Genomic DNA, 12,579 nt, shown 5'->3' with positions numbered 1-12,579 from the left:
TTTGTCTTCCATTCAGCCATTTCTACTTCTAGCAGTATCTTATAGTCTCAATTCTCTGCCATTGCATGATTTTGCTATGTAAGTCTGATTGGTTCTTGGCTTTCTTCACTGTCAGCTTCTGATTTTGTTTTCTTGGATCCTCTTAATCAGCTACTTTTTGTCCATTTGCTTTCTAGTTTCCACATTTTTATGCTATCTTCAGTCTCAGTTTTTATCCTTATTGTCCTTATGTCCTTTAAAAATTTTAAAAATTCCCTTTACCATAGTTTTAGTGGAGGTGGGGTTTCACAATGTTGGCCAGGCTGGCCTCAAACTCCTGACCTCAAGTGATCTGCCTGCCTTTCCCTCCCCAAGTGCTGGGATTACGGGCGTGAGCTACCACTCCCGGCTGAATTTATTCCTTTTATCTTACTGTATGTTTATACCCTTTAACCACTTTTCATTCGCCCTTTTGCCTCCCACTTACCTTCCCAGTCTCTGTTACCTATTTTTCCACTCTTCCTTCACGTGTTCAAATTTTTTTTTTTTTGGCTCCCACAGGTTAAGTGAGAATGTGCAATATTTGTGTTTTCGCGTCTGGCTTATTTCGCTTAAGCTATTTCCACCATGTTGACCTCCAGTTTCGTCCATGTTGCTGCAAATGGGATAATTTCCTTCTCTGTATGTGTGTGGTTGAATAGTATTCTATAGTGTATATATACCACATTTTCTTTATCCGTTCATCTGTTGATGGACACTTAGGTTTATGTCTATCTTTGCTATTGTGAATAGTGCTGCCATAAGCATGTGAGTGCAGGTATCATTTTAATATATTCATTTCTTTTTGTTTTAGTGGATACCCAGTAGTGGGATTGCTGGATTGAATGGTATTTCGATTTTTAGCTTTATGAGCAATTGCCATGCCGTTTTCTATAGTGGCTATACTAGTTTACATTCCCAGCCACCATGTGTAAGAGGAGTCCCCTTTTCTCTGTGTCCACACCAACATCTGTTATCTTTTGTCTTTTTAATGAATGCCATCCTCACCGGGGTAAGATGGTATCTCATTGTGGTTTTGATTTGCATTTCTCTGATGATTAGTGATACTGAGCATTTTTTCCATATACCTGTTGGCTCTCTGTATGTCTTCTTTTGAAACATATCTATTCATGTTCTTTGCTAACTTTTTAATGGGATTATTTGGTTTTCTCCTGTTGGGTTGTTTGAGTTCCTTTTATATTCTGGATGTTAGTCCCCTCAGATGAATAGTTTGCAAATATTTTCTTCCATTCAACAGGTTGTCTCTTCACTATGTTATTTCTTTTGCTGTGCAGAAGCTTTTTTGTGTAATAAAGTCTCATTGTCTGTTTTTGGTTTTGTTGCCTGTGCTTTTGAAGTCTTAGTCATGAATTCTTTGCCTAGATCTTCTGCATGTGGCTATCTAGTTTTCCCAGCATCATTTATTAAAGAGGGTGTCCTTTTCCCTGATACAAGTTTTTGTCAGCTCTGTCAAAGATAAGTTGGCTATAAATATGTAGCTTTATTGCTGAGTTCTTCATTCTGCTCCATTGGGCTACTTATCTGTTTTTCTACCAACACCATGCTGTTTTGGTTATAGCCTTGTAATGTGTTTTGAAGTCAGGTAATGTGATGCCTCCAGCTATCTTCTTTTTGTTCAGGATTGCTTTTGACTATTGGAGCTCTTTTTTGGTTCCATATACATTTTAGGATTATTTTTTCTGACTCCGTGAAGAATGACATTGGTATTTTGATTGGGATTGTATTGAATCTGTAGATTGCTTTAGGCAGTATGGTCATTTTAACAATATTGATTCTTCTGATCCGTGGGCCTGGGATGTTTTTCCTTTTGTTTATGTCATCTTTAATTTCTTTTAACAGTGTTTTGTAGTCCTTCTCGTAGAGATTTCCATCTCCCTAGTTAGATTTACTCCTGGGTATTTTAATTTTGTTCTAGCTTTTTAAGTGAGATTGACTTCTTGATTTCTTTCTTGGTTGGATCATTTTTGGTATATAGAAACAATACTGATTTTATACATTGATTTTGTAACCTGCAAGTTTACTGAATTTATTTGCCAAATCTAAGAGTTGTTTTTGGTGGAGTCTTTAGGTTTTTTTTAATACAAGATCATTTGGGAGGCTGAGGTGGGCAGATCACTTGAGGTCAGGAGTTTGAGACCAGCCTGACCAACAAGTGAAACCCTATCTCTACTAAAAATACAAAAATTAGCCAGGCATGGTGGTGCGTGCCTGTAATCACAGCTACTCGGGAGGCTGAGGCAGGACAGTCACTTGAACCCAGGAGGCAGAGGCTGCAGTGAGCTGAGATCATGCCACTGCACTCCAGCCTGGGCAACAGAGCAAGACTCCATATGATACATATATATACATATATATATATGTATCATATGGAGTCATATCATCAGCAAAGAGAGACAGTTTGACTAACTCCTTTTGAATTTTGAGGCCTTTTATTTATTTCTCCTGTCTGATTGCTCTACCTAGGACTTCTAGTGCTATGTTGAATAAGAGTGGTGAAACTGAGCATTCTTGTCTTCTTCCAGTTCTTGAAGGAAAGATTTTCAACTTTTCCTCATTCGTATGATGTTAGCTGTGGTTTTGTCATATATGACCTGTATTATTTTGAGCTATATTCCTTCTATGCCTAGTTTGTTAAGTATTTTTATCAAATTTCTCAAGTCTTCAGAATCTAGTTTAAATAGACTTTCTGAAGCCTTATCTTGTCCAGCTTCAAACCTTGAACATACATTGTGTTGTCTCCTCTTTCTCTAGTGCTTAGAACACTATTCAGGTTGAGCACCTCTCATCCAAAAGTCAGAAATCCAAAATGCTACACAATCTGAAACTTTTTGAGCACTGGCCTGATGCCACAAGTGGAAAATTCCACATCTGATTTTATGTGACAGGTCGTAGTCAAATGCAGGTGCGTAACACACCGTTGATTCTGCGTCCTCAAGGGAGAAAAGGTATTCTGGTGATGCTACTGTGCTGCTTAGGACTACCCTGAACACATTTTTTCACAATATTAATTATATGCCTTCTTTTTTTTTTGAGACTGAGTCTCGCTCTTGTCCCCCGGGCTGGAGTGCAATGGCACAATCCTGGCTCACTGCAACCTCTACCTCCTGGGTTCAAGTGATTCTTCTGCCTCAGCTTCCTGAGTAGCTGGGATTGCAGGTGTACACTACCACGCCCGGCTAAGTTTCATATTTTTAGTACAGACGGGGTTTCACTATGTTGTCCAGGCTGGCCTTGAACTCCGGACCTCAGGTGATCTGCCTGCTTTGGCCTCCCAAAGTGCTGGGATTACAGGTGTGAGCCACCACACCCAGCCAATATGCCATATTTTTTTACTATTAAGTACTTAAGTGTAAGAAAATAATTAGTTATTAGTAGCATATAAATTCAGAGTCATGAATGATGGTGATGCCAAACAACCACAGATGGTTCACAGGAGTGGCAGAGATAGTGACACTTTTGCTTTCTGTTGTTCATTGTACACAAACTTTGTTTTATGCACATAATTATTTTAAATATTATATAAAATTACCTTCAGGCAATGTGTGTATGGTGTATATGAAACATAAAATGAATCCTGTGTTTAAATTGGATCTCATCCCCAAGATATCTCATTATATATGGGCAAATATTCCACAGTCTCCTGAAAATCAGAATTTCGAAACACTTCTCATCCCATGCATTTCAGATAAGGGATACTCAATCTGTATTGTAACCATTCATTTAATCTGACTACTTCCCTTGGATCATTACTGACACTAGTGAACAAATCTTTTTCATCTCTTTTGTGTCTTTTACTAAAAAAATGTGTGGACAGAGAGATAAATTTGCCATGTAAACCACATAGCACTATTATATTATGTTGTAATTATATTAGGTGATTTTCAAGAGGAGGTTGCCTTTTTTTATAATCACATATCATTTATAATTTATTTGGTATTATTTTTCTCCATTGCACATTTCTTTCTCATAATCTACTTTTATAAAGTAAAAAACATATAATTACTTGGAGTAGGGGAGAAGACTGATTGAATATTAGAATTTTTTTAGTTCACAGAGAAGAAATTGTCATATACCACCTTGGGCATTTTTAAATAAGAGAAAGTGGTGGATATTAAGGAGGTGAATAGGTAAATCTTTAGTTTAAATTATTTTCTTTCCCACCACTCTCTTTCTTAGTAGGGGGTTCAATTCTAGGATGTAATTCTTTAACAGTAGATATAATAGAATGTATTATACCCTTGGATTGACCATCTGGTTAAATCAATAACCCTGCCCATGAAAGTGTCTAATAGACTATTGTGATTCCAATTTTGTTTTATTTTTATGTCCTTAACTTCTTCTTTCTTTCAGAAACCATTCAGACAGTGAACATTAAGTACAGATCCTCTTAATGTCTTTTTCATATAATGAGTACTCATGGTGCTTTACTAGATATATGCTGTAAAACTGATTGTTATAAAACGAATTTTTTTCCAGAAAAATAATGTTGTAATTGTGATTTCTTTTCCCAAGTAAGGATTTGGTATAAAATATGTTGTAAAAACAAAGATAAAGCAATGTTAAGTTTTAGTAATAATTTAAAATAATAAAGTATTAAATTGACTTAAATTAATTGATTTTATAAAGGCTTATTAATTTGTTCACTTAAACTGTCTCACTACAGAAGTCTCCAGTTCTATCACCTCTGCCCTTCCTTTTAGTATATGACCTCATTGCCACTTTCAGGAAAAAAAACGTATCAAAATCAGAACTCCCCCAGCTTTTTGCGTCTGTACCAACTTCTTTCCATCTGTATTGGTTCCTTTATCTATCCTTTCTTCCTATTACAATGGAATAGATGTTTCTCCTTCAAGCCAGCGAGCAAAGACCCTGAAAGCTTGTTCTCTGGATTTTTTTCTCCTCTCCTATGTTGTCAGCTCTTTTTCTCTGGGTCCTTTCTGTCAGTGCTTATCACATTCAAGTCTCTTCCATCTTAAGAAATAATAACTCTTTAACCTTGTGTATTACTCCAGCACCTGCCTTATTTTTCGCCTTCAAAGAATTGCTTACATATGTTGTCTTAGTTTACGTATGTCTCATTCACCCCTCAGCCTTCTGCAATATAGACCCTGCCACCACATCGCTGCAACTATTTTTGCCTACTCCGCTATCCATTGTTGACTTAATCATTACTAAATTCAGTAGATACTTTTCAATTCTTACTTTACTAGACCTCTGCAGATTTTTATACTATTTGCTATTGTGCCCTTTTTGAAAATCTTTTTCTTGACAGTCCTTCTCTTTGCTCTCATTGAACCTACTCTTGAGGCTTCGATCACTGTGTCATGCTGATTCCAGTAAATCTGTATCTTCAGCTTGCTCTTGAGCTTTAGTGTTTATTCCACTTGCCAGCAGCTATGCCCACTTAGATGTCTCACTGGTCCCCAAAACTCAGCCTACACAGAATGGAGCTATCACCTACCTGTTCCCTCAAAGCTTTTCCTCCTACCTGGTTTTTAATTTCAGTGAATAATGCTGTCATTACTTTGTTGCCTGTGGCAGAAATCATTGTCTTTAACTTCTTCCTTACCCACAATAGTCAATCATGAAGGACCCTGCTTCTTATCTGTCTGTTCTCTGTAGTAACCACCATTCTGCAATAGCCATCATCATCTCTCACTGAATAATTTTAATACTAATTACATGTAACTGTTCTCTCTGCCTCCTGTCCTTATTTACTCCCACTAAGCATTCACAAGGCAGCGAAAGATACATTTTCCAGATAAAATATAATTGATATTCTCTTGCTTAATAACAACAACAACAAACCTTTAAAGGAGCCCTTCTTGTTGTTCTTGGCACGAAAAGACTTTTGTGTTGTGGTTCTTGATTTTATCCCCAGCCTGATCTCTAGTTGTATACAGTATCCAGTCTCCCTCAAATGCTTTTTCTCTTGCCTCATGTGACTGCATCTCTCTTAACTGATACACACACACACACACACACACACACACATTATCAAATGATCAGAGTGTGATCCTGGAACCCCTGGGTGTCTACGAGACCCTTTCAGAGGGTCTGTAAGGTCAACACTATTTTTGTAATAATACTATGATATTATTTGGTTTTCATTCTCGTTCTAATGAGTGCCTAGTGGATTTCTTTCAGAGGTGATCCAACATGTGATGATGCTATTCCGTTGCTCCGATGGCTAATGGATATAAACTTCTGTAGTTTTAAAAGTTCCCATTTTAAAATTTCTATAGGGTATATATTGATAGATATAATAAACCAAAGCTCGTCAGGGTCCACAGTAATTTTCAAGAGAATAAAGGGGTTCTGGGACCAAAAGGTTTGAGAACAGCCATTTAGGCCTCAGATGGCATTTTCTCTGAGGAGTCTTTTTTTTTGAGAGGGAGTCTCGCTCTGTCGCTCAGGCTGGAGTGCAGTGACGTGATCTCGGCTCACTGCAAGCTCCACCTCCCGGGTTCATGCCAGTCTCCTGCCTCAGCCTCCCGAGTAGCTGGGACTACAGGCGCCCGCCACCACACCCGGCCAATTTTTTTGCATTTTTAGGAGAGACAGGGTCTCACCGTGTTAGCCAGGATGGTCTCCATCTCCTGACCTCGTGATCCGCCTGCCTCGGCCTCCCAAAGTGCCGGGATTACAGGAGTGAGCCACCACGCCCGCCCTCTGAGAAGTCTTTGCTTGGGTCCTCCACCAAGTCCCCTTTGAGTAACCTTTTCTGTTGCACTTGCCATATAATAGCACTTAACATATTGTATTATGGTGTGTTACTTATCTTTTTAAGCCAATAGACACAGAAAACTCTCTACAAGAAGGAACCTGTTGTATCCTCAGTACCTAGCACAGTTCTGGGTACATAGTAAGTGTTCAGTAAACACATGTTGTGTGAGTGTCTTTGAAAGTCTTTGGAGATGACCTAAATTATTTATTATCAAATTATGATTACTATAACATGTTTTAAATTATAACCATTTTGTGCCTTAGGGACACATTCATTTCTTAACTTTTCTGACCCACTAATATCTGAATAGGTTTTAGAAAGCAGGTTTTATTTTATATGTGTGTGTTATGTTCATACATTAGAGCAGAAGGAATCTATTACTGGAAGTCAGAAGCTCTATATCTCAATCTATATTTTCCATAAGTAACTGTGGAGCCTTGGAAAAGTCTTTTTTATTCCTTTGAAGCGAACTTCCCTCATCAAATAATGAGACTGGACTAGGCTGTCTAAAAAGTTTTTCCTTGTATGACATTGTATGATTATATTGAATGATGTCAAATGTGTATTAAACATGTGATTTATATTTATATTTTACTTTATAAAAATGCACATAAATATAGATTTATCTATATATTAAAATAACTTTGTTTTTACAGGAAGGATGATAAAGACTATGCTTTAAAACAAATAGAAGGAACTGGGATCTCTATGTCGGCATGTAGAGAAATAGCAGTAAGTGAAGTTCTTTTTATCATCATTATTATCAACTGACTTATGAGTACCAACTATATAAGGCTCTGTATTGTATTTGTCATATTAATTGAAAGTTAGTGAATATTTTTTATATCAACTCTATGTAGAAAAATATTATTTATTAAGGAGAAGTAAAGGGGGCATGTAGTTCTGTCTATATAAACTATTTGGGGTAAATTTCAGTTGTTAATATAAATACATGTTTTCCCAATACCTGTACTAATAGTAAAGGGTCCAGTTATTTCATTGAGAGCAGTAAAAGTGGCATGTTAGTCCATAGAAAATTAGTATTTTTATTTTAATAGAATGAGACTAATGTCATTAGTTATGTCAAATTAAAATGAGGTTGTATTATTTGATTTTCATTGCTTGTATCTGTTCATTTGAGTATGTAAACATTTATGCCCTTTTATTTTGGAAGCATAGTTTTCCATATTGTGATTAGAATCTCATTTTGATTCCAAAGGGAAGTAGTCTTTGGGTTAATGCATTAATAGTTATCCATACATTTAAACTGAGCATTACTTTTTGAGATTTTTCTTCAGTTTTTACTGTTATAAAACTGTGGGTCCAAATGTGTCTTTTCTGGCTTTACACAGAATATTCTAGGGTATATATTATAATCTTTGCTTTTGTTGCTCTCAGCCCTTCTATTATATTTACCCATTATAGTCTATTATGACCTGGAAATGTTAAACAATTTTGCAAGTTTACTAGATTCTGTACCAATGAGTCTTCAACTGAAGTAGGTAAAAATAATTTACACTGTGTTGAGGAAAAAGACTTATAAATCTAAGAATAGCATGTCAAGCACTGTGATAGAAGTATATGAGAATGGAGAAGGGTGTACATCTAAACTAAAGTAGAAAATCAAGGAAAGTTCCAGGTTTGGGAACGCATGTAAGAATTACCTTCATGAGGGAAGAATAGGGGTGAGATGGAGGATATTGTTAACCAAAGGTAGACCATGCTGAAAGATGTAGTTCATTTAATTGATACTTTTTTTATACTTTTCAATCTTGAGACCAGGTATCTGTATGTTAACTGTCAGTTATTCAACATCTATTTTGTATATATTCGTCAGCTTTAAAGAGTTAAAAGCCACTGAACTATGGTCAGTGGTGTTAGAAGTCAGGATGTTGATTACCCTTGGAGGGAATACAGAGCTTCAGGGTGCTAGTAATGTTCTCTGATCTTGCTCTGGGTCTAGTTACATGGGTTATATATGTGAAAATTCATTGAGCTGTGTACTTATTGTTCACATGCCTTTCTCTTCTTCATTAGTCTTTAACAAAATGTTTTTTATTAGAAAAAACAAAACTCAGTTCAGAAACAGCTATTATCTTTGCATATATCTTGATAACTATAAATGCACTTAAATACAGAAAGATGAAAGCCTATAATGTACTTGATTATGGTTCTTCAATCTAAGATGAACAGAAATGTTTAATTTTTATGAAGTCTTACTAATTTTTCCTCTTATGGCTATTTTCTGTATGTGGCTGAAGAAATCTTTACCCACTGATTGTGAAAATATTTCCCAATATTTTCTTCTAAATGCTTTATAGTTTTTTTATTTCTAGTCCATGATATACTCAATTAATTTTTGTTTGTGGTATGATATAGAGTTTGAATTCCCCCTCCCATGTGAATGTACAGTTGTAGCATCATTTTTGGAAAACATCCTTTGCCATAGAATTCCTTTGGCACCTTTGCAAAAAAAGTATACATTTGGACTGTATTTCATTCCATTGTTCTCTCTGTCTAGCCTTATACCAATAGATTACTCTACCTTTCTCGCAAGACTTGAAGCTGGATGGTGTAAGGCCACCAGCTTTATTCTTTGTCAGAATTGTTTGGGGTATTTTAGATTCTTTGGCATTATCATACAAATTTTTATATCAGCTAATTAGTTTTTTTTTTTTTAAAAAGCTTGTTGAGATTATAATTTTGATCAATTCAAAGAATAATAGTATTGAGACTTTCAAGCCAGCGGAAAGATATACTTTCCATTTTATTTATTTATTTATATAATTACTTAAAATATAAATATATGTAGTGTAGTATATATCCTGAGACATTTCTGAATTCACTGGTAGGTTTTTGGTGATTCCTTGGGATTTTTTCTACATAATTATGTCATTTATGAATAGGGATACTTTTACTTTTTTCCATATTTCTGCTTTTGTTTCTTTTTTTTTCTTTACTGAGCTGGTTAGGCCATCTCACACAATGTTGAATAGTGGTGAGAGCAGGTATCTTTGATTTATTCCCAACTGTGAGGAAAATGTTGCCACTTTCACTGTTCAGTATAATGATAGCTGCATGTTTTTCATAGGTGCTATTAATCAAGTTTGGGAACTTGTATTCCTAGTTTCCTAAGAATTTTTTTCATAAATGATATTGAATTTTATCAAATGCTGCTTTTTTCTGCATAGATAAAAGCAACCATATAATTCTTTTCTTACTCTGTTAATTTAGTACAAAATATTTTCAGTTTTCTTTGTGAAATTTTTCCTTTTATCTATGAGTTATTTAGAATTATATTGCTTAATTTTTAAATGTGAGATATTTCTAGATAACTTACTGCTACTGATTACTAATTTATTTTCATTGTGGGTCAGAGAAAAGAGACCTTGTATTTTAGAGATACATACTGAAATATTTATAGGTGAAATGATACAATAACTGGAATTTACTTCAGCATAATCCAGGGTTGGCTGGGAGGAGTGGATATTAGTATAAATAAGTTTGGCTGTGCGTGGCTAATGGTACATAGGGGTTTGTTTTAATATTCTTTTTTAGTTAGTTTGGAAATTTGCATAACAAAAACTTAAGAATGAAATAATTCCCATGTTTTCTGGCAAGTTCTTATCAGGCCTTCCTCCTTTACATTTCTTAATTCTTCCTCGAAGAAGTTGTGTGTCCCCAGCATTCACCTCCATTAACTCTCTATGATTACACCCAGTTTGTTTCTTTAATATAACACTCATTACAAATGTAATTACAAGGGGGTTCTTTTTATCTGTGTGCCTGGTTACTTACTTTGTTATCTGTTCCCCCAACCCTCTGGACTGTAATGCGTTTCTTCCCCAGTGTGTGCTATGTGTGGTGTATAGTCCTTGCTCTGTAAGTAAGTGTGGAAGGGAGGGAGGGAGGAAGGAACTCTGAGAATTTCTTCTAAAAGCAAAGAGCATTGCATATCTTCATCTTCATTTTTTTGTAAGTGGTTTGTCTTATACATTGTCAAAATTTCCTGTGAGCTGTAATTCCTAGTGTAGACATTTTTCAAACTGCACATGGGTGAATCATCAGTATTCCACAAGGCTGCCTTATAGTTGTGATGGGGGAGCAGAGGTAAAGCTCTGGGCTTTACTTTTCTACTCACCTCTACTTTAACCTAAGCATACCTCAGTTTTTTTCTTTTTTGAGACAGAGTCTTGCTCTGCTGCCCAGGCTGGAGTGCAGTGGCATGATCTCGGCTCACTGCAATCTCCGCCTCCCGGGTTCAAGTGATTCTCCTGCCTCAGCCTCCTGAGTAGTTGGGATTGCAGGTGCGCACCACCACACCCAGCTAATGTTTATATTTTTAGTAGAGATGGGGTTTCAACATGTTGGTCAGGCTGGTCTCAAACTCCTAACCTTGTTATCCACCCACTTTGGCCTCCCAAAGTTCTGGGATTACAGGCATGAGCCATCGTGCCTGGCCAAGCATACCTCAGTTTTTATCAATTTGCAAGAATTTGGTTGAAAAAGGTTTCACAGGTTTAAATATATTGAAATAATTTTGGAATTGTTTTCCTTATTTTCTTTACAGTAATTTCAAGTCAGCTATCACCATACTCATGTTATAAATCTAGAATTTATTTTTTATCTTTGCTATATTATGAAATTTTAATGTTAGAATGCAATATAGTTTTGTGAATATTAGGCTTTTTAAACCCATTTTCTCACCATTATGATATTTATTGAGAAGGCACAGTTTGAAGTATTAATTTATTTTTTATATACTTGTACTATAGAAGTTCAAATTAAATGTGATATTGTATGTAACAGCTGGAATAAATTAAATTTACAGTGAATTACGTAGTCAAAACAGTAATCTTAGAACTCAGAAAATAAGATTTTTTTTCTTTTAGCAGAATTGGGAAAACATAGATGGTTTCTGTGATGGAAACTATTACATGAGTATCTTTAAACCTTTTGTTTTCAATTTTTTTTTTTTGAGACGGAGTCTGGCTGTGTCACCAGGCTGGAGTACAGTGGCGCAATCTCGGCTTACTGCAACCTCCGTCTCCTGGGTTCAAGCGATTCTTCTGCCTCAGCCTCCCAAGTAGCTGGGACTACAGGCACCCGCCACCATACCCAGCTAATTTTTGTGTATTTAGTAGAGACGGGGTTTCACCATGTTGGCCAGGATGGTCTCTTAACCTCGTGATCCGCCCACCTCAGCCTCCCAAAGTGCTGGTATTACAGGCGGGAGCGACCGCACCCGGCCGTTTTCAAAATATTTTAACACAAAATCTTCGAAAAGGCAAAAAGTAACTTCTACAGTATTAAAAACTAGGATCTACATGCTCTGGGCTCCGAATAGGGTCATGTAGTGCTGAAGTTCTTTCCGTCACCAAGGAAAGCCTGCATACTCTCTCAGCATCAGAGCGTCAAACACACAGGAATGCATGAGGGGTAACAACCTCACTAGACTCCTTGGGCTCCTACCCTGGCTCTGCCACTTTACTAGCTTGTAGGACCCAAAACAAGTTATTTGATTTGTTTGTGTTTCAGTTTCCCCATTTGTAAAATGGGACAGTGCCTGGCGTGTAGTAGGCATTTAGTAAATGTTAGCCCTGCTAAGTGCAGCACAGCTCCCAGGTCTTTTGGAGTTTCTTCAGTATAAATATTTACTTCAAGGTAATTGTCCACTGAGACAGTTCCATCACCAATCCTCAGTGGCCGTTCTCTTTTAATCCCAAAGTGACCTGTCTGTCTCCTAATATGTCTTCCTAAAAACAACAACAACAAAACACCACCACCAACAAAGGTGTTTTACTTATTCACTA

The 12,579-nt window shown here is 36.4% G+C and overlaps 1 protein-coding gene across 5 annotated transcripts in view; it reads left to right on the top strand.

The window, feature by feature from the left end:
• The window catches only part of CDK8 (cyclin dependent kinase 8), a 155,789-nt gene that overhangs the window by 74,609 nt on the left and 68,601 nt on the right, over positions 1-12,579 (top strand). For all 5 annotated transcript variants that reach the window (XM_030813210.1, XM_012506697.2, XM_003273139.4 and 2 more), the window contains exon 2: positions 7,423-7,498. Coding sequence is in view for 4 of the 5 variants with exons in the window: in XM_012506697.2 (XP_012362151.1) it covers positions 7,423-7,498 (76 nt within the window). In the remaining variant the exon portion in view is untranslated. The remainder of the gene's footprint in view (positions 1-7,422; positions 7,499-12,579) is intronic.

Source organism: Nomascus leucogenys, chromosome 5 (genome assembly GCF_006542625.1).
Source record: "Nomascus leucogenys isolate Asia chromosome 5, Asia_NLE_v1, whole genome shotgun sequence".
In the NCBI taxonomy this organism is placed as follows: Eukaryota; Metazoa; Chordata; class Mammalia; order Primates; family Hylobatidae; genus Nomascus; species Nomascus leucogenys.
The sequence above is the reverse complement of the archived record's forward strand: the minus strand, read 5'-3'. Positions and strand labels throughout refer to the sequence as shown.